Source organism: Symphalangus syndactylus, chromosome 2 (assembly GCF_028878055.3).
Source record: "Symphalangus syndactylus isolate Jambi chromosome 2, NHGRI_mSymSyn1-v2.1_pri, whole genome shotgun sequence".
NCBI classification, from domain to species: Eukaryota; Metazoa; Chordata; class Mammalia; order Primates; family Hylobatidae; genus Symphalangus; species Symphalangus syndactylus.
This window is the reverse complement of record NC_072424.2, coordinates 94,654,744-94,680,357: the sequence shown is the minus strand read 5'-3', so window position 1 is coordinate 94,680,357 and position 25,614 is coordinate 94,654,744. Positions and strand designations below refer to the sequence as shown.

Sequence of the window (25,614 nt, the reverse complement as noted above, 5' to 3'; positions counted from 1 at the left end):
AGTGTGTAGCGTATCCCCTCTCTCTTTCTTCCTCCTAATCTGGCCATGTAAGGTGCCAGCTCCCCCTTTGCCTTCTGCCATGATCATAAGTTTCCTGAGGCCTCCCAAGTTGCTAAGCAGATGTCAGCATCATGCTTCCTGTGCAGCCAACAGAACCATGAGCCAATTAAACCTCTTTTCTTTATAAATTACTCAGTCTCAGGTATTTTTTATTCAATGCAAGAATGGGCTAATACAGAAAATTGGTACCAGAGAGGTGGGGCATTGCTATAACGATACCTGAAAATGTGGAAGCAGCTCTGGAACTGGGCAATGGCCAGTGGTTGGAACAATTTGGAGGGCTCCAAGGAGATAGGAAGATGAAGGAAAGTTTGGAACTTCCTAGAGACTTCTTAAATTGTTGTGACCAAAATGATGATGGTGATATATATGGACAATGGAGTTCAGGCTGAAAAGGTCTCAAATGGAGATGAGGAACTTATTAGGAACTGGAGTAAGGGTTATCTTTGCTACGCGTTAGCAAAGAACCTGGTGGCATTGTGCCCCTGCCCAGGGATCTGTGGAACTTTGAACTTGAGAGTGATGATTTAGGGTACCTGGCAGAAGAAATTTCTAAGCAGCAAAGCAGTCAAGAAGCTGCCTGGCTGCTTTTAATAGCCTATCTCATATGTGTGAGCAAGGAAATGATGTAAAACTGGAACTTATATTTAAAAGGGAAGGAGAGTGTAAAAGTTTGGAAAATTTGCAGCCCAGCCACATGTTAGAAAAAAACAAAACAAAAAACAAACAAACAAACAAACAAAAATTTCTGGGAGAGGAATTGAAGCTGGCTGCAGAAATTTGCATTAAATAAAGAGAAGTTGAATGTTAATAGCCAAGACAATGAGAAGACTTCAAAGGTATTTCAGAGACCTCCATGGCAGCCCCTCCCATCACAGGCCCAGAGGCCTAGGAGGGAAGAATGATTTCTTGAGCTGAGACCAGGGCCCTGCTGCTTCTTGTGTCCCAGCCACTCCAGCTTCAGCTTGTACCAGTGTCCCCTGGATGTGAGACATGGAGTTAAAAGAGATTATTTTGGAGCATTAAGATGTAATGATTGCCCTGCTGGGTTTGGGACTTGTATGGGGCCTGTAGGCCCTTTCCTTTGGCCAATTTCTCCCTTTTCAAATAGGAGTATTTACCAAATGCCTGTACTCTCATTGTGTCTTAGAAGTAACTAACTTATTTTTTATTTTGCAGGCTCATAGGCAGAAGGGACTACTCAGATGAGACTTTCGACTTTGGACTTTTGAGTTAATGCTAGAATTAGTTAAGACATTGGGAGACCGGTGAGAAGGAATGATTGTATTCTGCAATGTGAGAAGGACATGAGATTTGGGAGGATCAAGGGATGGAATATAAAAATGTGTTACATCTTCCCTCTCTCTTTCTTCCTTTTGCTCTGGCCATGTGAGGTGCTAATGCCCCCCTTTGCCTTCCACCTTGATTGTATATGTCCTGAGACCTCCCAAGAAACTGAACAGATGCCAGCATTATGCTTCCAGTACAGCCTGCAGGACCATGAGCCAATTAAACCTCTTTTCTTTATAAACTACCCAGTCTCAGCTATTTCCTTATAGCAATGTGAGAAGGGACTAATACATTCGTGTTTCCATTTTCATTTGTTTTAATAAGATTTTTTATTTCCATCTTAATTTCTTCATTAATCCAATGGTTATTCAGAAGCATGTGGTTTAATTTCTGCTGATTTGTATAGTTTCCAAAGTTCCTCTTGTTATTATTTCTAATTTTAGTTCATTGCAGCCTGAGAATATATATGATCTAATTTTTATTTTTGTAAATTTGTTAAGACTTGTTTTATGGTCTAATATGTGGCCTCATCTGGAGAATGTTCCATGCACTGATGAGAAGAATGTGTATTCTACAGTTGTTGGATAAAATGTTCTGTAAATATCTGTTAGGTCCCCTTGGTCTAAAGTTCAATTTAAGTCCTTTTCTTGAGATGAAGTCACACTCTGTTGCCCAGGCTGGAGTGCAGTGGTGCAATCTTGGCTCACTGCAACCTCTGCTTCCTGGGTTCAAGCAATCCTTCCCACCTCAGCCTCCCAAGTAGCCAGGATTACAGGTGTGTACCACCATGCCTAGCTAATTTTTGTATTTTTAGTAGAGATGGGGTTTCATCATGTTGGCCAGGCTGCTCTTAAACTCCTGACCTCAAGTGATCCACCCTCCTCAGCCTCCCAAAGTGCTGGGATTACAGGGGTGAGCTACCATGCCTGGTCATAAGTTTGTTATATTTTTGCTGATTTTCTGTCTAGATGATCTGCCTAATGCTCAGTAGGGTGTTAAAGTTTCCCACTATTATTGTATTGCAGTCTCTCTCTTTTTAGATTTAGTAATTTTTGCTTTATGAATCTGGGTGCTTCAGTGTTGGGTGCATATAAATTTTAAATTATTTCCTCTTCCTGGATTGATTCCTTATCATTATATAATGACCTTCTTTTACTTTTTCTACTATGTTTGGCTTATAGTGTGTTTTATCTGATATAAATATAGCTACTTCTGCTCACTTTTGGTTTTTGTTTGCATGGGATATCTTTTTCTATCCCTTTACTTTCAGTCTATATGTGCTTTTATATGTAAAGTGCAGTTCTTGTAAGTTGCACATAATTGGATCATGCTTTTTTAATTTATACAGTCAGTCTATATCTCTTTTTTTCTTTTTTTATTATACTTTAAGTTCTAGGGTACATGTGCCCAATGTGCAGTTTTGAAAGGTATACATGTGCCATGTTGGTTTGCTGCACCCATCAACTCATCATTTACATTAGGTATTTCTCCTAATGCAATCCCTCCCCCAGCCCCCCACCACATGACAAGCCCTAGTGTGTGATGTTCCCCGCCCTGTGTCCAAGTGATCTCATTGCTCAATTCCCACCTATGAGTGAGAACATGTGGTGTTTGGTTTTCTGTCCTTGTGACAGTTTGCTGAGAATGATCGTTTCCAGCTTCATCCATGTCCCTACAAAGGACACAAACTCATCCTTTTTATGGCTGCATAGTATTCCATGGTGTATATGTGCCACATTTTTTTTATCCAGTCTATTATTGATGGACATTTGGGTTGGTTGCAAGTCTTTGCTATTGTGAATAGTGCCTCAATAAACATACGTGTGCTTGTGTCTTTATAGTAGCATGATTTATAATCCTTTGGGTATATACCCAGTAATGAGATTGCTAGGTCAAATGATAATTCTAGTTCTAGATCCTTGAGGAATCGCCACACTGTCTTCCACAATGGTTGAACCAATTTACACTCCCACCAGCAGTATAAAAGAGTTCCTATTTATCCACATCCTCTCTAGCATCTGTTGTTTCCTGACTTTAAAGATCTCCATTCTAGCTGGTGTGAGATGGTATCTCATTGTGGTTTTGATTTGCTTTTCTCTGATGACCAGTAATGATGAGCATTTTTTCATGTGTCTGTTGGCTGCATATATGTCTTCTTTTGAGAAGTGTCTGTTCATATCCTTTGCCCACTTTTTGATGGGGTTGTTTGTTTTTTCTTGTAAATTTGTTTGAGTTCTTTGTAGATTCTAGATATTAGCCCTTTGTCAGGTGGGTAGATTGCAATAATTTTCTCCCATTCTGTAGGTTGCCTGTTCACTCTAATGGTAGTTTCTTTTGCTGTGCAGAAGCTTGTTAGTTTAATTAGATCCCATTTGTCTATTTTGGCTTTTGTTGCCATTGCTTTTGGTGTTTTAGACATGAAGTCTTTGCCCATACCTATGTCCTGAATGGTATTGCCTAGGTTTTCTTCTAGGGTTTTTATGGTTTTAGGTCTAACATGTAAGTCTTTAATCCATCTTGAATTAACTTTTGTATAAGGTGTAAGGAAGGGATCCAGTTTCAGCTTTCTACATATGGCTAGCCAGTTTTCCCAGCACCATTTATTAAACAGGGAATCCTTTCCCTGTTTCTTATTTTTATCAGATTTGTCAAAGATCAGATGGTTGTAGATGTGTGGCATTATTTCTGAGGGCTCTATTCTGTTCCATTGGTCTATATGTCTGTTTTGGTACCAGTACCATGCTGTTTTGGTTACTGTAACCTTGTAGTATAGTTTGAAGTCAGGTAGCATGATGCCTCCAGCTTTGTTCTTTTGGCTTAGGATTGTCTTGGCAATGCAGGCTCTTTTTTGGTTCCTTATGAACTTTAAAGTAGGTTTTTCCAATTCTGTGAAGAAAGTCATTGGTAGCTTGATGGGGATGGCATTGAATCTATAAATTACCTTGGGCAGTATGACCATTTTCACGATATTGATGCTTCCTATCCATGAGCATGGAATATTCTTCCATTTGTTTGTATCCTCTTTTATTTCATTGAGCAGTGGTTTGTAGTTCTCTTTGAAGAGTTCCTTCACATCCCTTGTAAGTTGGATTCCCAGGTATTTTATTCTCTTTGTAGCAATTGTGAATGGGAGTTCACTCATGATTTGTCTTTCTGTTTGTCTGTTAATGGTGTATAAGAATGCTTGTGATTTTTGCACACTGATTTTATATTCTGAGACTTTGTTGAAGTTGCTTATCAGCTTAAGGAGGTGTTTGGCTGAGATGATGGGGTTTTCTAAACATACAATCATGTCATCTGCCAACAGGGACAATTTGGCTTCCTCATTTCCTAATTGAATACTCTTTATTTCTTTCTCCTGCTTGATTGCCCTGGCCAGAACTTCCAACACTATGTTGAATAGGAGTGGTGAGAGAGGGCATCCTTGTCTCATGCCAGTTTTCAAAGGGAATGCTTCCAGTATTTGCCCATTTAGTATGATATTGACAGCCAGTCTATATCTCTTAAGAGGGGAATTTAATCCTTTTAAATTCAAGGTTAATATTGACATATGAGGCTTTGTTCCTGTCATGCTGTTGCTTACTGTTTGTTTTATATATTCTATGTTCCTTTATTTTTCTCATTGTGGTTTGGTAGATGAATATCTGTAGTAGTATCATTTGAGTACTTCGTCTTTTTTTACCATTGTTTTACACTTTCTTGTGTTTTCACCATGATATGCATCATTATTTTACTTCCAGGTATAGAACTCCCTTGAGCATTTGTACGGCCAGTCTAGTAGTGCTGAATTCCCTGAGCTTTTGTTTCTCTAGGAACAACTTTATTTCTCCTCTATTTATGAAGGATAAGTTTTCTGGATATAGTATCCTTGGCTGGCAGGGTTTTTTCCTCGACACTTTAAATATATCATCTCATTCTCTTCTGGCCTATAGGGTTTCTGCTGAGATCTCCTCTGTTAGTATAATGGGATTTCCTTTAGAGGTGACTAAATTCTTTTCTCACTGTTTCTAGAATTCTTTCTTTGTCATTGACTTTAGACATTTTGACTATAATATGCTGTGGATAATTTGTGCATTGTATCCGTTTAGGGATTGCTGGGCCTCCTGTATCTGGATGTCTAAACATCTGGCTGGATGTGGAAAGTTTTTATCTATTATTTTGTTATATAAGTTTAACTATTTCAATATCTCTTTACCTTCTGGGATATCAATAATTTGTATATTTGGTCACTTTATGGTGTTCCATATAACATGAAGGCTTTGTTTAGCTTTTTTTAATTTTTTTTTCCTTTATATTTTCATGGCTGGGTTATTTCAAAAGTTGAACCTGAACTGTCTTCAGGTTCAGATGTTCTTTTGCCTGCTTGAACTAATCTATTTTTTAAGCTTTCAAATGTGTTATGTTGTTCATTCAATGAATTGTTCAGTTGCAGAATTTCTGTTTGATTCTTTTATGACATCTATGTCTTTGGTAAACTTCTCATTCATATCCTGAACTGTTTTTCAGATTTCTTTGTATTGTTTTTCAGAATTATCTTGTATCTCACTATCCTTCTTTAGAATCTGTAATTTGGATTCTTTTTCTGGAATTTCATTAATTGCTTTTTGATTGAGATCTGTTTCTGGAGAATTATTGTGTTTTTTTTAAAAATGTATTTAAATTTTTTTTCTTAAAGACCAGTATGATAGTATATCTTCCTTTAAAAGTGTCATTTTTCTGGCTTTTTCATGTTTCCTGTGTTCTTATGTTAATATATGTACATCTGATATTTCAGTTGCTTCTTCCAATTTTTAAAAATTTGTTTTTGTATGGGGAGAATGTTTCCTAAGGATGAATGGATAGTGTTGGTTGGGCAGGGTCCTTTGGCTTTTATTCTGGTTGCAGTAGTAGTGTAGTTTCTTTGATTTCTTTGGCCATGACTAGCATAAGTGACATCTGACATTTCCTCAGTGGCCTAGGGTACAGTTATTAGTGGGGGCTATGATGCAGTTTTGCTGGTGACTGGGATGCCAAGTAAGCCAGTCTCTGAGCCCAAGTGGTGTTAGCAATGGGCTAAGTATGCCCATCCTTGTGTCCCAGGGCAGTATACACTGGCACCAGTGTTAGGTCAGACCAGGCCAATTCTTGGGCCTCCAGGTGCCTTACTCAAATACTGGTAGTGGAAGCCATGGAATCAGCAGGTTGGTGATTTCTTGGGCTCTTGGGACACTTGTGTGGCAAGCATGATGGCAATGGCAGTGACAGGATGACCCTCTGAGTCCTGAGTGGTGCTTGCTAATGTTGGTTGTGCCAATGATGAGCTGGGCTTACTTCTCCTTTTTAATTGAAATTGTAATGTTAAAATTAAAATTTTAATTAAATTAAAATTTCTTTATTAAATTTAAAATTTTAATAAAGAGGGATATTATTGTTCAGGGTTTTTATATTATAATTTCTTTTTAGTTCATTATGTTTCAATAAATTAAGCTATTTGAATATTACTATTTGTCATTGCAAGCCACGGTTCACAATGACAAATAGTAATCTTCAAATAGTTTAACTTATTAATATATTTTTATTATTATTTACTTTATTCTTTTAGGGAGGGAAGAAGAGTATCTGGCCAAGAAGCAACAAGTGCAAAATTGGAATGTCCAAAGAATAGTAAAAAATGTAATCTGGCCATATCAGTGAAGCAGAAGGAAACATAGTAAGAGATGCGTTTGTAGAGATAGAACCATCTAAACATGGTTCACAATGACAAATAGTAATATTCAAATAGTTTAATTATCAAAACTTAATGAACTAAAAAGAAGCTAGAATATCAAACCCTGAACAATAATATCCCCCTTTATTCATTTTAAAAATGTGTATTGAACCCTTATTATATATTAGGCACTATTTGTAATATCTTGTATATAGTGGTAGACGAAATAAACTTAACAGTAAATCTGTAATCAGACAACTCAATGCTCTGGAATAATCACAAATCAAGATGTATAAAAAATGTCCTCCAAATGTGGAAATAGCTATGCCTCAGAACTAAAATAAGGCACTTTATCTAGGAGCAGGCTGTTAGGCTTTAACCAAAGCTGTTTAAATGTAATTCTGAAGAGTCTTATTTATCTGGTTTCCAGTCACACAGATTAGAATCAGAAAACTAAAAGACAGGTTTATGAGTCTAAAAAGCAAGCATTTTGACAGCAATAAAATGCTGATCTCTAACTACAAAAAGGAACAAAAATCAAACACATCTTCATATTGCAGTGTTCAAAATGATCAAAAAATTCATCAAGAAAAGGTTAAATCCTGTAGCATAGACTCCTTTTAAGAAACTGGGTTCTTATATTACCCTTCATAAATATTTTCATGAAAAATTGTTTTTAAATAAAATTTAGATCCTTTAAGAGATAAGCTTCAGTAATCCAGAAATTGTTATGAGGAGATGTAGGCAAAATGAGATACGGCATGTCCATAGAAGAGTTATGTTCTGATTTCAAAAAATACTTGTTTCCCAACAGCTTTGAAATATCAGTCTTTCTTCAAACTCTTGCCATGATACACAGCATTGAGATGATCAACAATTCAACACTATTATCTGGAGTCAAACTGGGGTATGAAATCTATGACACTTGTACAGAAGTTACAGTGGCAATGGCAGCCACTCTGAGGTTTCTTTCTAAATTCAACTGCTCCAGAGAAACTATGGAGTTTAAGTGTGACTATTCCAGCTACATGCCAAGAGTTAAGGCTGTCATAGGTTCTGGGTACTCAGAAATAACTATGGCTGTCTCCAGGATGTTGAATTTACAGCTCATGCCACAGGTAGGTTTTGTGCTACCTCCATACATTGCTTTTTATCACATTTGTTATTATGAAAGGATCAGGGAAACCTGAGGAAACTAGTTAGGGAGTCACTTTTACTTTAACTTTTCTTTCTCTTTAGTTAAAGAAAGGATGCACACCATTACAGAGAGTATAGTGAAAAAGTACCAAGGGAGTAATTATCCCTGAGTCTATCTGGTCTAGTTTCTGACCGTTTTCAGCTTGATTTGTATAAGACACAAACATCTTCAGGCCTAAACTGCCTTGTTTCTAAAATAACGTCAGTCACATGCTATGAAGAAACTGAAGAGACTGAGGAGTAAGGAGATAGAGAGGTCAAGGAAGACTTCTTGAGGAAGTGACATTTAGTCTCCAGCTTGAGTGAGGAGTGTGAAGGGAGGATGAGGGAGGGGCGAAAGAGTATCTGAGAAAGCAGCAAGTGCAAAGTTGGAATGCCCAAAGAATAGCAAAAAGGCCAATCTGGCTAGATCAGTTGAAGCAAAAGGAAACATAGTAAGAGATGCTTTTGTAGAGACAGGCAAAGCCCGGGTCATGTAGCATCTTGTAAGCCCTGGGACGGTTTGCGTGTTGTTCTGAATATGATGGGGAAGGTTTTGAGCAAAGACTGTAGAACTATTTATCTCCCTGGAATGCAAGCCAATAACCAGAAAGTAAGCAAAAAGTTCTCTGAAAAAAACAAATCAGATGTCAGAGCACTGTGTACTAAGTTCTTGAACATTACTCAGAGCCAATTAAGTCTCTTTGGCTTTCATTTTGAAATCGCACTACTTTGTAACTCTCTATGTCACTGATTTCTAATCTTAAGGAAGAAGAGAAGCCAAAAGTTAGAAAAGAAAAAGGCTTATATTCAGATGATTAAGAAGTGACCATCTGATAGAAGTGAGCAGACAGAAAATATATATATATATAACATAATGAATGTGTATAAGAATTCAAAATATATAACATTTTGGAGGTAGAGTAAGTAAATACATATACAAATAAAGACTATTAGCATTCCATTATATTATAGCCTAGTGACGTTGGTAATAAAAAATTTAATCCAAAATGATTAAACAAAAAGAACTATTTATCAAATACATCAAAGATAAAGCTTTGGCTTAAAATTTCTAGACTATGTATGATACTAGTTAGGTGATACGTAAGGAAAGCAGACTTTTTTAACAACTGGCTAATGCAAAAATGCAATTTATGTAATAGACAGCAGAAAAGGTAAGGGGACATTCCATGGGTAACACTAATTTTAAGAAAGCTCAGCTCTTAACAATGTGGCTGAGCATAGCAACATCAGGTACTTGGAAGGGAACTTAGGTTTACTGAAAGTCCACCATGCGCTCGTATCTATTTAAATTTTCTCCTTTAATCTTAGCAAGAATCTTATAACTTTACAGTAAAGAAACATTAAATAACGTTCCCAAATTTACTGGAGTTGGGATTCTAACAGTTTATCTGGTTCCCAAGCCTATTGTCTTTCCACCATACTACATGGCAGCTGCAAGTAGTTAAAAAAAAAAAAAAAAAAAGAAGAAAAAGAAAAAAAAAAGAAATACTGAACAAGTGACATGTTACTATTGCAGCTATAGAAGGTAATAATTCACCAAAGCTATGAATCAGGCAAAAATTTGTGTACATTAAGTAGGTCTTCCAAAAATGCTGATACTTATTTGACTAGATCAGGAGTCAGAAAATCACAGCCTGCGGACCAAATGTGGTTCTCATGCTCTTGAGCTTTCAAGCTAAAAATAGTTTTTACATTTCTAAAAGGTTGTAACAAAAAAATAGATATGACAGAGACTATACATGACCAAAAAGCTTAAAATATTTTATATCTCGTTCTTTACAGGAAAATTTTGCTGACCCCTGGACAAGATGATTATTTGACTGATTAACTTTACCTAGAATAAATTCACCCAAATTATGAATTAGACAAGATTTTGCACACACTGATGTTCCAAACTGCATTTTGCTTATATGATGGACTGCATTTTTCCTGTATTTACCTCTAAGTATTTAAACAATATCCACTCTTGGCCCCTGGCCAGAGATACAAGATAGATATAGAAGAATATAGAGGTGTAAATGGAAAATGAGATAGAGCCTGAATTCTCAGAGGGCCTATACTAAACAAAATATGAAATAATTAGAAAGCCATGATTCTAAACCGTCATCAGGGACTAAGTAAGGAGAAGGATGAAAAAGACTAGAGAATTTGAAGAAAGTCATGAAAACTTACAGCAATCAAAGAAAGGAACACCTACTGTGAACAGTCACCTGGAGTTCATCAACACCATAACTAAAATATTCTGTCTATTTCCAGGTGGGTTATGAATCAACTGCAGAAATCCTGAGTGACAAAATTCGCTTTCCTTCATTTTTACGGACTGTGCCCAGTGACTTCCATCAAATTAAAGCAATGGCTCACCTGATTCAGAAATCTGGTTGGAACTGGATTGGCATCATAACCACAGATGATGACTATGGACGATTGGCTCTTAACACTTTTATAATTCAGGCTGAAGCAAATAACGTGTGCATAGCCTTCAAAGAGGTTCTTCCAGCCTTTCTTTCAGATAATACCATTGAATTCAGAATCAATCAGACACTGGAGAAAATCATTTTAGAAGCCCAGGTTAATGTCATTGTGGTATTTCTGAGGCAATTCCATGTTTTTGATCTCTTCAATAAAGCCATTGAAATGAATATAAATAAGATGTGGATTGCTAGTGATAACTGGTCAACTGCCACCAAGATTACTACCATTCCTAATGTTAAAAAGATTGGCAAAGTTGTAGGGTTTGCGTTTAGAAGAGGGAATATATCCTCTTTCCATTCCTTTCTTCAAAATCTGCACTTGCTTCCCAGGGACAGTAACAAACTCTTACATGAATATGCCATGCATTTATCTGCCTGCGCGTATGTCAAGTACACTGATTTGAGTCAATGCATTTTCAATCATTCTCAAAGGACTTTGGCCTACAAGGCTAACAAGGCTATAGAAAGGAATTTCGTCATGAGAAATGACTTCCTCCGGGACTATGCTGAGCCAGGACTCATTCATAGTATTCAGCTTGCAGTGTTTGCCCTTGGTTATGCCATTCGGGATCTGTGTCAAGCTCGTGACTGTCAGAACCCCAACGCCTTTCAACCATGGGAGGTACTAACTCACACGTCCAAGAAAAACTCTCCTACCATCATTTTCCCCATTTCCTCCCTTGTTTTAATTTGCAAAGATTTACATTAATTGCTCTTAATCCTATTCTTCTTATAAATAGACACTTTCACTGTTTAAATAACCTGCATTTCTATCATAGTGCCTTACTCTTGAAGATAATAGAGTTGTGTTTTATCTTCACTTCCTACTCTGACCCACCAAATTTGTATTCTTTTATTTCTCACGAAAATTCTTTTGATGATGCTATTTTCCTTGAGTCATATAAATTATCGCTTTTAAATGCTCTTTAAAAACACAAGAGTTAGAGCAGACATGTTTAATAATCCTTTTGTTTTTTACTAAATATGGTGGATGAGGAAACTAAAGCTGAGAAGTACCAGAAATACAACTGCAGTCTGGGTCTTCTGACTCCACCTTCCTTCCTTGCTTTTCACTGTCTTTGGTGGTTTATAATCCCAACATCTATAGTTAAGACTCTCAGTTAGGATGGAGGTACAGTAAATAAATACATATACACATAAAGACTCTAATGGTCTTCATGTGTATATATATACACATAAAGGACTTAGAGTCCAGTCTTCTTCAAAGGAACGTTGTTAGGTCAATTATGATATTCCAGGTTTAAAAAAACTAGTAATTGCATGTAAAAGGACTTTTTCCCTTTCTTCTCTTTGATTAGTTTGGGGAAACTTAAAATTTAATATGCCTTCATTTAGTGAGAATTTTCCACTGTGCTTTTTCAAATGCCCTTGAACAAGGCATTGAAAAGTAAATTGCTTCTTTTAATAATGATGTTTTACTTATTAGAAATAAATTTCTCAATAATATGTATTCAAAGACAAACTTGTATGTCCTGAGGCAGAATCATGTTACAAAATATATATATTTTAAATTTGTAAGAGAAAAGAAGGTAAAAGAAGTAAGGCAATTCTTCTGATCATACAAGTGGGTATCTAGAACAAGTTTTTTCTACTTTTGTCATTTTTTTTTTTACTTTAAACACCCAAAACTACCATCTCTGAGGTCTGATATGACCAGTTAACATTTGGGAGGATCATGCAATGGTGGGAGGGTATTTTAAATTGCTCACTTTTAAACTACTTTTCACCTTATAAATACAAAGCCAAAAATCTAACAAGGAGGTAAAACTAGAGATTAGGACCTTTTCTCAAGTGCAAATGCTACTTTAACATATATATAGTTATGTCTGATGACTTTAAGACACCTATATGAAAGCATTCCCTTTGTAGTATAAAACTTTAAGAATGGTGGTAAAAACCATAAATTATCTTTTTTAGATCATTGTTATTCACTATATTCCAAGTTCAGTACAATGTTTTCTAATATATTTCAAGGCTTTTGGCCTGGTGCACTGCAGAAAAACAGTTTTAATTTTTAAAATTAGACTACAATAATAATACCACCACATAGAATTTTAGAAATAAGAGATTGAGAAGGAGAAATAGAGAACAGTCGTGGAGACAGATGACATAAAGTGGAGCAGGGGGCGGTTATATAAAGAAACTCATAAGGACAAAGAAATGCAAATAGCAAGAGTTATTCACCCCCTGAAGATCTGGGGAAAAAATAGAGAAAGTATTTTAAATTAGGAATAAGTCTCAAACACTTTGAGGATAAGATTTGAGAAGAAATTATCTAAGCAGAGTCTCCTAAAATGTTTTATTTAAACACTAGGAGCCTGGAGTTATTCTTTTTGCCCTCAGAGCTGTTAATCTAGAAACAAACAGAAACAGATTAGAAAGGAAGAACAGGGGGATGCCTTGCTCCTTTGATCATGACATGAGTGAGCCACATCAAGTCAGTGCTAGAGTCAGTAAGACAAATAATACAAAGAGTTATCCTTTTATAAAGAAATCTCTGTAGACTTAAATTTTAAAGATCAGCAACATTTAGGGTCCCTAGTCAATGATACATTCTTAAGGATTACTTTGTACCCTAGCAAAATTCACTAATATTTAAATAGCACTTTCTAAATGATTTTAGATTCAAATAATTTTAAAGGGGTTAATTTTTCCCAGTGTTTGAGGATAGCACTTATTTTGGCCCTATATGTGGTCATATCTGTGAGCCATACTCAGGGACAGTACAGTCGTGCTTGTTTTACTTTAGCAGATTTTTAATGTTCCTCAGTGTGTGTGTAGGATACCACCTCCTTGCTGTGACTAGACTAGTGATTTCGGTTTTTTTGTTTGTTTGTTTTCCTTTACTTCTGATGATATATAAGGTAGTAAGTGATGTATGAGAGATGAAAGAATGTCTAATAGTTTAACTTCTATTCATATATTTGTTTAGCAAATGTTTGGTGTCTCAGTGTTTCAAGCAGTGTGTTGAGTGGTGAAGATATTACGGAGAACAGGACAGAATTCCTTCCCTAAAGGAATTATCTGTCCATTGATGCATACAATCAAACAATTAAGGAGCTGATTACAATGCAGGATGGTGCATTATAGTGTTTCACATAAACACAAGATGGCAGAGAAGTACATAGGTGAGACAGCTAATCCAGTATTAACAATTCAGAGAACATTCTCCAAAAAACATGACCTCTATGTGAATGCAAGGAAGGGTAGCAGTTAGCCAGAACAGAAATAATTCCAGCAAAGTCCCAGAAAAGGGAGAAAAGAAAGCACAGCATCTTCAGGAAGCAGGAAATCATAGCATATGACTGGAGTCTTGCATGAGAGCTGTAATGGACTAACTGAATGAGTTAGTGAAAGACATATTATTAGAGTCTTGTCCATCAGGGCATCTCAAACTTTGATGTGCAGTTGACTTTCCTGGGAATCTTATTATCATGTTAATTCAGTGGTTCCACAGTGGGATTGAAAAGTCTACATTATTAACAATGTCCAAGATGATGCTGATACTGCTAGTATAGGGACACCCCCTTAAATGGAAATGTTGTAAACTATGTTTAAAGGTTTGAACTTGACAGAGGATAGGGCAGCTAATTAAAGACATTTTCAGGCAGGAGAGTGATATGATACTTTTTCCATCCAAGATGAATTGATTAGAGGGACACAAGACTGAAGGAAGAAAGACCAATTTGGTAAATCAGACATAAAATAAGAATGCCTACAGGTATGACAATAAGGATGAAAAGATGTATACATGGATATTTAAGAGGTAGGATGAAGAGCATTTGGAGATCGATTGGATGTAAATGATGACAGAGAGCATCAAAAATGTTGCAGATGATTCCAGTATGGGACAACTGGTGTCATTTGTCAAGCTGGAAACATAGAGAAAAGTGGAGGTCTGGTGGCAGTAAGAAATATTTAGCATTCCATTTTGGAGATGTTGAATTTGATGAATTTATGAGACATGTATTAGTAAGTGTAGCAAGGTAGTTGCATATTAGTCCAGAAGACAAGAGAGACATGAGAGCAATTTTGGCATGGTAAGATAATAATAATTTTTAAAACATATGGTTCTAGATACTGATATACACCACCTCTAATCTTTATAAAATATAGTAGGCCGACAGGACTCATCTTCTTAAATTCCATCTTGAAGAAGTGGTAAGAAGTGTTTCTAGTGACCAAGACTTGTCAGAGTTTAGAAATGGAGGAAACCTTAACAGTAAAGACCTGTCCCATGGTGATTCACACAGTTAGCAATGAAGCTGCTGCCCCAGCCTTAGCTCAATGTGTTTTCTGCTTCACAATGGAAAACTTCACAAAAGCAGATACAGTTTGGGCATCAGGACACAGATGCAAGGATGTTTCCTCTGCTCTTCTCTAACTGAGCCATGAAGATACCTTTTTCCACAGTAACCTTACTTATGGAGGTAGAGCAAGCATCAGCACAGTTGGGACAATGGAAAACAATATCAACCATATCACTTTAATTGGTGTGATTCCTGGCCATGTGTGCTTAAAAACTGGGCATTATCATACACAGGTCTGAATAAGATAATAATTGAAATGCAAATCCCATTCTCTAAATTTTGTAGTGTCAATTAATAGTGAATTTCAGAGTCTCCATGAAAATTTTTTTAAATGATGTGAAAAAGCAGTTAACAGCTTAATAACTGGAGTGTTAATGTTTAAGATTTACCTTACTTCAAAGCAAATGTTTTATTATATTTAATGAGTAATGGAAATACTGTTGTATTTGCTTCCACCCTGTTTCCTGTAAGAACAAGCATAAAATTGTGGAAGTTTATTTACATTATACAATTTCATGATTATTTACAGAACAAATACATGTCAGAACTTTAGCCTATAAAGCCTAATTAAGCACAGGAAAAAGGATGTAGAAATTATAGTTCAAACACTTGCATGGAAGAGGATGTGCTCCCTAAAGAACTAAGTTACTGGGGTTTACATGTATATACTGCTTAAGGAAAGAACAGAAGAAACAAACCAGTCAACAGATAGAAGTGAGAACATTGGAGGTAGGCCCTTGCATATTCTTTAATTTTGTTCTCTCCTCTTTTTTTTCTTCCAGGCAATTGCTAGAATAAAATTTTGTTAGTGAATTCCACCATGTTAGATCTGATATCCTGCTTCTTTAAAGTAACACTAATTAATTGATATCCATTAAAAGAGCTAAGAAATCTGTGGGGACATAAATACACACACGTAGAGATTCTGCTAAAGTAACATTTCTCATTGACATTACTACCATAACTAATCTATTTACTTGAAAATATAACTTATTTTTTATATTCTATTGACAAAAAACTGAAACACTCATAAAAAGTTAACTCTAAGGAAATAGAATAATTGTCTTCAAATAGAATAATTTCTGCCTTATTCTATAGATTTTATACCCAACAAAAGCCACATAGAACCGTAGATTTAGATAATAAATGGGCCATTATGAAAGCATTTGGAGAGGATATTTACTTCGCGTACTTAATGGTGAAGCCAGAACAGCAGCCCGTTTCCCTACCTTCCAGCCTATTGCTCTTCCACTACAGCACAATCTCAATATGGCTACCCCATTTGTAAACAAAATATTTTTTTGTCCTAACTCTATAGTATACAAGTTCTCACTGTACAAATTGGGTAGCAAGACAGGTAATTTATCCTTATATTTCTTTCTTCTCAAGTTAAAAAATAAATCATTTTGTGAATTAGCTTAGAAATATAATTTAGAGATCACTTTACTACATACTCAATCATTGAAACAAACTTAAGAACCATTGGAGATAATAAGATAGAAAGTAATTGTACCTGTCAAGATTGCATTGATGAGAGATGGAACCAGAGTTAGATCCCAGGTGTCTATACCAGGGGACCTATTCTAAAATTCTGTAGGATAAATGAAGATACTTAGAAACAACCATCTATAGAAATTAACTTGCTTTCCCAAATTTATATAGCAAAAGTTGGGCGGAAATGAGGCTAGAACCCAAGTGAAATTCATTCTCAAATTGTTGTCAGATAGTTAAGAATTCTCCAACCAGTGATTTATAATCTTTTTTCCCTCATTTTTAAGTGTTATGCTTTATAAGGCAGTGTTATCATTAGAATAACAGATACATTTGCAACATTTATTTTAAGCACTTATTTCTGTTTTTATTTTTTATAGTTACTTGGTGTGCTAAAAAATGTGACATTCACTGATGGATGGAATTCATTTCATTTTGATGCTCATGGGGATTTAAATACTGGATATGATGTTGTGCTCTGGAAGGAGATCAATGGACACATGACTGTCACTAAGATGGCAGAATATGATCTACAGAATGATGTCTTCATCATCCGAGATCAGGAAACAAAAAATGAGTTCAGGAATCTTAAGGTAATCTTGTTGTAGGCCATTTTGTAGCACTCAAAGCAATTGGTACCTCAACTGCAAAAGTCCTTGGCCCCCTCTCTTCATCATACTCATCTGGCCAAACACAATCCCTGTTAATCAAGTTTCTGCCTATCAGCATAGCTCCTATGTAGCTGAAGTTGGCAAAAGAGGAAAGAAAAAGAAAAGAAAGAAAGAGAGAGAGAGAGAGAGAGAAGGAGGGAGGGAGGGACAGAAAGAAAGGAAAGAAAGAAAGAAAGAAAGAAAGAAAGAAAGAAAGAAAGAAAGAAGAAAGAAAGATAGATAGAAAGAAAGAAAAGAAAGAGAAAGAAAGAAAGAAGAAAAGAAAGAAAGAAAGTGAGAGAGAGAAGGAGGGAGGGAGGGAGTGAGGGAGGGAGGGAGGGAGAGACAGAAAGGAAAGAAAGGAAAGAAAGAAAGAAAGAAAGAAAGAAAGAAAGAAAGAAAGAAAGACAGACCACACAAGTGGTCCTGTAAAACGTAGTGCCTCCGGAAGGAAGGAAGGAAGGAAGGAAGGAAGGAAGGAAGGAAGGAAGGAAGGAAGGAAGGAAGGAAGGGAGGGAGGGAGGGAGGAAGGGAGGAAGAGAGACAGAAAGAAGGAAGGAAGGAAGGAAGGAAGGAAGGAAGGAAGGAAGCAGAAAGAAAGAAAGAAAGAGAGAGAGAGAGAAAGAAAGAAAGAAAGAAAGAAAGAAAGAAAGAAAGAAAGAAAGAAAGAAAGAAAGGAAAGAAAGAAAAAGAAAAGAAAAGAGAAAAAAGAGAGAGAGGGAGGGAGGGGAAGGGAGGGTAGGGGAGATTGCTGACTAGTCTCATTTTAAATTCATGATCTCTAGCCTCCAGTGGGCTCCTAATGCTGCAGGGCAATCAGATTATTGCCCTAGTTCATGAACTCACCTTCCTAGGTGGCTATTTTATGCCTTCTCTTCTCTCCTCTGAGATCAGTACATCTTTCTTGTTCGCATTTCGGTTAACTCTGTTTTCTGTTCTAACAAAACTGAAACATCAGAAGAGAATTCCAGTGGCCCCTGCCACCACATCTGTGCCAGTACCCCTGCCTTCCATCTGGCACTATAGACAGACTGTCTGTGCTCCTAGCCAAGGTCAGCTCCTCCACTTCACCTCTAGGTCCCAACCTCTTTCACTTATTCAAAGACATTACTTGGTAATTTTATACCCTCTCTCCTTTATTCTCAATCATTCTTTCTTCTACATTATACACTTAATGAGATAAATAGGTCGTTATTTCTCTCATCTTAAAACAAACAAACAAAGAACCTCTGTTGTTCCCCCAAGTCTTTCTTTGTATACTCTATTTCTCTTTACAGTAAAACTCCCTGAAACAGTTGAATACATTTAATGGCCCCAGTTTCTCTCCTTTCATAGTCTTTTGAATCCTCTTCAATCCATTGAAATTGTTTCTGTCTAGCTCACCAAAGTTAATAAAGCTAAATATTATCATATATCACTTACCAGCTAATTATTCTCCCCTCAATGAAATATTCTATTTGTTTGCTTCCATGACACTACATTTCTTTTATTTTCTTCCTGTGTATCTGGCCACTAATTCTCTGTCTCCTTTGCTAGTTCCTCATCATTCACACTACCTCTAATCATTCAGGTGCCCAGGGCTCAGAACTGCTCCTCTTTTTATCCGCACCTTTCCTTAGTGATGTTATCCAGGTTTGGGGCTTTAAATGGTATCATTATATGGGAGACTGATGACTACTAGATTTTTATCTTCTGATCTCTAACCCAAATAAATATACAACTGCCTAATTGACACCTCTACCTGGACGTGTAGCAGTCAACTTAAATCTCCAAAACAGAGCTGATATTCTCTCCCAACCTACTCAATAAATAGCAACCCCCTTCTCCTAGTTGCTCATGAGAAAACCTGCTGGGATTCTTGTCACCTCTTTCGGTCACACTCCATAACCAATGAGTTTTACTTTCAAAATGTGTCCAGAACCTGACCACTTTTTACTACCTACTCCGCTGCTGTTGCAATCACTTCTCACCCAGATTATTGTAGAAGGTTTTCTGCCTCCCCTCTTATTCCTTTGGTCTGTTTCTTTTTTTTTTTTTTTTTTTTCCCCAAGATGGATTCTTGCTCTGTCATCCAGGCTAGTATGCAGTGGCGCGATCTTGGCTCACTGCAACTTCCGCCTCCCAGGTTCAAGCATTTTGCTGGTCTCAGCCTCCCAAATAGTTGGGATTACAGGCGTGCGCCACCATGCCCAGCTAATTTTTGTATTTTTAGTAGAGACGAGGTTTAACCATGTTGACCAGGCTAGTATTGAACTCCTGACCTCGTGATCCACCTGCCTTGGCCTCCTAAAGTGCTGGAATTACAGGCATAACCCACTGCACCAGCCCCCTTCAGTCTGTTTTCAAAACAGAGACACAAGTGGTCCTGTAAAACATAGTGCTCTGCTCGGAATCCTTTGATGACATCCTATTTCTCTGAGAGTAAAAGCCGTGTCTTTAAAAATTCTACACAACCTACCCCCAGTACCAACCTGACCTTATCTCCCACCCTCCCCTTACTCTACAGCCCTCCTGTGATCCCACAGGCTTTTCTGTCTTCCATGCATGCTTCCCTTCTCATAGCCCAAGGACTTTGCCCCTGCTGTTTCCTTTGCCTATAATAATTTTCTCTGATGTTCATGTGGTTAATTTTCTTATTCCTTTCTGTCTTTTCTAACATGTCACCACCTCAGTGAGGTCTTCCCTGAACACCTTATTTAAAAATTGCAACATCAACCCAGTAGTTCTTATTCACTGTCCTATTCTTATTTTTCTCCTTAGCACTTATAACTTTCTGTCATTCTGTACATTTTGCTTATTTTGACTCTGTCAGTCTTGTCAACTAGAACTTAAGTTCTATGAGCTAAATATTTGTGTTTCATTCCCCACTGTGGCTTCAACAATTAGAACAGTGCGTAACATATAGATAGGCACTCAACAAATATTTGGTGAATGAAAGAATGAACACAGTAATGCTGTAAACCATTTTCCTTAATCTGATTTCCCCTGGCTATAAAAGTTTTAGCAAAGCAAGATACTTCTTCCTTGAAAGACAGAAACGTAGCCATTCTTCTGTGTTCTCAAACTTTCGCTGTCATCATCTTCATCTTCCTTACCATTATACTCACAACTACATTATGAACCCAGCAGTCTGCTAAACACTGTAACTCACACTGAAACTTTTAAAACATGCTCTGATACATTTTCTTTTTGAATACAGAGATGGTTATTATTTTTGCAAGAAACACTGTTGTTATCAATACTTATCTCCAGACTCTGTAGGGAATTCACTTAATGAAGAGAAGGTGACAGAATGACAGGTAATTATGTGAGGCTCTTAGTGACTAAATGGAAGAGGCTGACCACTACAAACAGAAAGACAAGTCTTCCTTCGTGACAGAGACACCTATAATTATTTCAAGGATACACTAAAAACCAACAATATCTGAAATCATTTAGGTCAGATTTCCGGATTTGTCAATTTGCAGGCTAGTTGGGGTATTGACATTTCTGGTAAGTCACCAGGACTCATAGTACAAAACATCACATAATCCTAAATCGATTGAAATCTAAAGTAATCAGTGCAAGATTTTAGACTGTCTTTGCTCTTGATGCAGAGGGAGAGAGGGGACCCTAACAATGCCGGGCTTTATCTCGTAGTTAAATCCTTTTGTGTCCTCTGAGCCACGCTCCAGGAGAGTAGATACTTTAAAAGTTTGCCCTGGGGAATTCACAAGGCATATATACTGCCTGCTGAAAACCCAGGTCAGCAATAACTGGAGAGAAGAAGAAAACCAGTGCTTGCAGACCCACGGCCTACTGAATCTTTTCTTTTCTCTCTCAGACAGATCATTTGCATCTTCCAGAGAAAGACTGGTTAGCTTAGTACTTCAACTGTGTTCCAGAGTAGGAAACAATGGATAAGAGAATCTTGAGAAAGACTCATTTAACCATTCTGCTGTGCTCCAAGGGTAAAAGTGACATGACAAAGCAGATTTCTCTCACAAGATATGCCATGAGAAAGGGACTATGAATGGAGAATGATAACATAGCTGAAATTCAAAGAATTACAAGCTAGGGTTTAAAAGTGGAACGCTGCATGTGATTCAAATTGTGACATGCAAATTATAACTTGAATTCGCAAGATTATTTAAATAGTATATATTTAGGGCTACCTTTTAAATCTAATATTCTAATATTAAATTAGAGTATTACATTTTAAATTTTATTTTAAACTCAAAATGTTTCTTTTTTTTATTTTTTAGAGTTAGGACATGCTCCTTGACAGCATGATAAGAACTTTCTTTTAAAGAGTACAAAAATCTAGCCATTTGCTATTTTCTTATCTAGTGGAACCCTTCATTCAACATAGGATTGAAACTTTCCAAACCATTGTTATTTTCTTTAGTTCTAGTACTATACATTTCTCCCTCTACTAGGGACTTTCTGAAAGGGCTAACTTCCATAATTTGCTTACAGAAGTTATTAACGCGACAAAAACTATGTTCTTCGTAAAGCAGCTTCTCCATCTTAAAAGCCTGTTTACATTTCCCAAGATGGCAAAAGATTCTATAATCCTATGAAAAAAGACCAAAATAGTACTTAGTAAATATATCTTTAAGTTAAGCCAAGGATAATTCTTTTTACAAATTTACTTGTGATTTTTTTTTTCACTTTTAATATAGCAAATTCAATCTAAATGCTCCAAGGAATGCAGTCCTGGGCAAATGAAGAAAACTACAAGAAGTCAACACATCTGTTGCTACGAATGTGAGAACTGTCCTGAAAATCACTACAGTAATCAGACGGGTAATTACAGTCACTCCACATGGACAGTGATACACCTGAATCACTCCTCTTAGGCTTTTTTTTTTCTTTGCATGAATTTTATTTTGGTTTGTTTTTTCATTTGAAAAACTTTAAAAAGCTTCCCATGCTCCTGTGAAATTAAATTCCAGTGAAATTTCATTTTATCTTGGAATTTGCTCTATTATATCAACAGGTGCACAGCCAATAAATAATAGAGATGTAAAAGTTACTTTACTTTCAAGGGAAAATGTTATCACTTCGCTCATATTTTCTAAAGTATGCAACTCTTAAAGTGATGCAAGTTCTCTGTCAATTTTGTCCACATATCCCTATACAGATGTGCTCGGCTTGTAACTGAGGTACAAAAAAGTACAAATAAGTAAATGTTGAATTAACTAAACATAATAGAAACCCAAAGGCACCTGGAGTTAAGAAACAGGTGTGCACATCCTGGCAATCTTATTATTTCTACCAAGAAGCAAAAGTTAAACCTAAAAGAAACTTCTTCTGTGAGACAAGGGACCAACTAATGACAGGGATGAGATGCTAGTAACTGACTGTTTGCCAACCCTATCTTTAAAAATTTCACAAGATGAAAGCAAAATACACAAATTAAAGTACAAGAGTGAGGTCAGCAGCCTTAGGAGCCTAAAAAGAAACTATGAGCACTTTCCCTGGAGTTAAGCCTAATTTAAAAGCATCAGATTTCATTGTTTATTAGAGCATTCCCATTCATCTTGTAGAAAAGCTGAGAACTCTGGAACTGGAATAGTCCCCAAATGCCTATTCCTTTTGCTTATTGGCTTCAAGGAGAGAAGTGTATACCAATGAAAATATTCCAAGATTCATGTTCTGTTATTGTGTCACAAAAAAAATGCCATTTATTCCAACCTGAGAGTATCAGAACTTTATGTGTATCTGCATTTTATTATCTCAGATTTAAAATTTTCCCATTCCTTGGTATGTTTAACAATGTTTATATTAGTGGAATTGAGCATTTAAATGATCAATAAATAAAAATACTATACCACTGCCTGAAAAATTAGATAATTAGGGAGGGAGTTTTTCAGGCAACGTGGTAACTAGCAACTACCTTCCAAGTGAGAGAAATAAAAACACCAAGGAGTATGTAACATTTATTTTCCATAAAGATGTATGGTACTCTTTAAAGGCTGTATCTGGCTTTTCTTTTGGTAACCAGGGTGAGTCGCTTCCAAGAACAAATGGAGAAATGTAAAAGACTGAAGACAACTTGGAGGATAAGCTAGGAGTTAGGAAAGCCTAAAAGGATATCATCTGCTGCTCCTCTCTATGTCGATAACACACAGCTCTCATACCTAGATAAGGCCAGTAAATATCCACTGGATGAATGAAATGACAGACACTAGCAACTGTGGTCGGACAAACAGAAAAGAACAGATATTTTTAGGGGAATAGAGTTTGGAAAGAGGAGGAGGCTGGAAGGGTCATGAAGTTTATAAACAGAAATACAACCTTACTTTGAGGTTAATAAAGAAGAGAACACAAAATTTTAAAGAGTTGTACAGGCACTGTGGGGTGTAATCAGATGAATGCCCTGACAGAGGCCCTTTGGTTGCAGCTGGGACTCACCAACTTTGGGTGGCTGGAATGGGGAGCAAATGTAATATCACTTCTAGAGACACAACTCTAACATCAACTATTTGTGCTGCCCTGCAGCCAGAATCAGCATAAAAACTTTTCAAAGTTATGACTTACAGTGCGAGAGGCTCCAATTTACCCACTATTTGGAGAAAAAATGAACTTTAATTCTTCCTCAATTGCCATCGATTACAATTTTGCATTATCTCACTTTTAGAAAGAGACTTCAAGCTTTTAGAGTGACCTAGCCATATTGCCTCTGCTTTTAAAAGAACTGCACCCTTATTCATGATAGCAACTCCCGTACATTGAGGGTCTACTATGTGTAATGGTCTGTGTGAAGCATTTTACATTTATTATCTCATTGAGTACGGCATCCCAATAAGGCAGAGCCTTTTCATTTTATTATTTTTTGAGATATGGGAGATTCTGAAATAGGCTCAGAAAGTTCAGTTAGTTTGTTCAAGTTTACAGGAATTATAAGTGGAAGAGATAAGAAAAGCTACGTCTGATTCCAAAACCTTATTCTTAAGAGTGCTGGAACCATCATCTATAATAGCAAATGCATAAGAAGCTAGCATCTATTCTGGGTATATTCATTTCCTAAACATTCACAATCCAGCTGGCTTTTTTTCTTTCTCTTTTCTCTCTTTCTTTTCGTTTTTCCTCACTTTTACCCTTTCTCTCTCACTTTCTCTGAGTTTAAGCATGTTTTATTTTAATAAGTAACCAATGTAACAATCATCTATATTCTCTAGTCAGAACTATTACAGAAGATGAGTCTCATTTGTAGTATCGTGGACTATCACCTAGTTTAAATGTTGACAATGTAACTGCGTCTCCTCTGTCTTTTAGATATGCCTCACTGCCTTTTATGCAACAACAAAACTCACTGGGCCCCTGTTAGGAGCACTATGTGCTTTGAAAAGGAAGTGGAATATCTCAACTGGAATGACTCCTTGGCCATCCTGCTCCTGATCCTCTCCCTACTGGGAATCATATTTGTTCTGGTTGTTGGCATAATATTTACAAGAAACCTGAACACACCTGTTGTGAAATCATCTGGGGGATTAAGAGTCTGCTATGTGATCCTTCTCTGTCATTTCCTCAATTTTGCCAGCACGAGCTTTTTCATTGGAGAACCACAAGACTTCACATGTAAAACCAGGCAGACACTGTTTGGAGTGAGCTTTACTCTCTGCATCTCCTGCATTTTGATGAAGTCCCTGAAAATTTTGCTAGCCTTCAACTTTGATCCCAAATTGCAGAAATTTCTGAAGTGCCTCTATAAACCAATCCTTATTATCTTCATTTGCACGGGCATCCAGGTTGTCATTTGCACACTCTGGCTAATCTTTGCAGCACCTACTGTAGAGGTGAATGTCTCCTTGCCCAGAGTCATCATCCTGGAGTGTGAGGAGGGATCCATACTTGCATTTGGCACCATGCTGGGCTACATTGCCATCCTGGCCTTCATTTGCTTCATATTTGCTTTCAAAGGCAGGAAATTACCTGAGAATTACAATGAAGCCAAATTCATTACATTTGGCATGCTCATTTACTTCATAGCCTGGATCACATTCATCCCTATCTATGCTACCACATTTGGCAAGTATGTACCAGCTGTGGAGATTATTGTCATATTAATATCTAACTATGGAATCCTCTGCTGCACATTCTTTCCCAAATGCTATGTTATTATTTGTAAGCAAGAGATTAACACAAAGTCTGCCTTTCTCAAGATGATCTACAGTTATTCTTCCCATAGTGTGAGCAGCATTGCCATGAGTCCTGCTTCACTGGACTCCATGAACGGCAATGTCACAATGACCAATCCCAGCTCTAGTGGCAAGTCTGCAACCTGGCAGAAAAGCAAAGATCTTCAGGCACAAGCATTTGCACAGACATGCAGGGAAAATGCCACAAGTGTATCTAAAACTTTGCCTCGAAAAAGAATTTCAAGTATATGAATAAGCCTTAGGAGATGCCACATTTCAGAATAAAATATTACCAAGGTCTTTGCATCT

General features: G+C 36.8%; 1 protein-coding gene across 3 annotated transcripts in view; it reads left to right on the top strand.

The window, feature by feature from the left end:
- The window catches only part of GPRC6A (G protein-coupled receptor class C group 6 member A), a 30,817-nt gene extending 5,203 nt beyond the window's left edge, over nt 1-25,614 (top strand). The window contains exons 2-6 of one of the 3 annotated variants that reach the window (XM_055262170.2): nt 7,851-8,154; nt 10,493-11,329; nt 16,910-17,122; nt 21,844-21,967; nt 24,443-25,614. In XM_055262170.2, the coding sequence (XP_055118145.1) occupies nt 7,851-8,154; nt 10,493-11,329; nt 16,910-17,122; nt 21,844-21,967; nt 24,443-25,557 (2,593 nt within the window). In that variant the 3' untranslated portion in view covers nt 25,558-25,614. The remainder of the gene's footprint in view (nt 1-7,850; nt 8,155-10,492; nt 11,330-16,909; nt 17,123-21,843; nt 21,968-24,442) is intronic. The other 2 variants (XM_055262187.2, XM_055262180.2) reach the window with 2 other exon arrangements.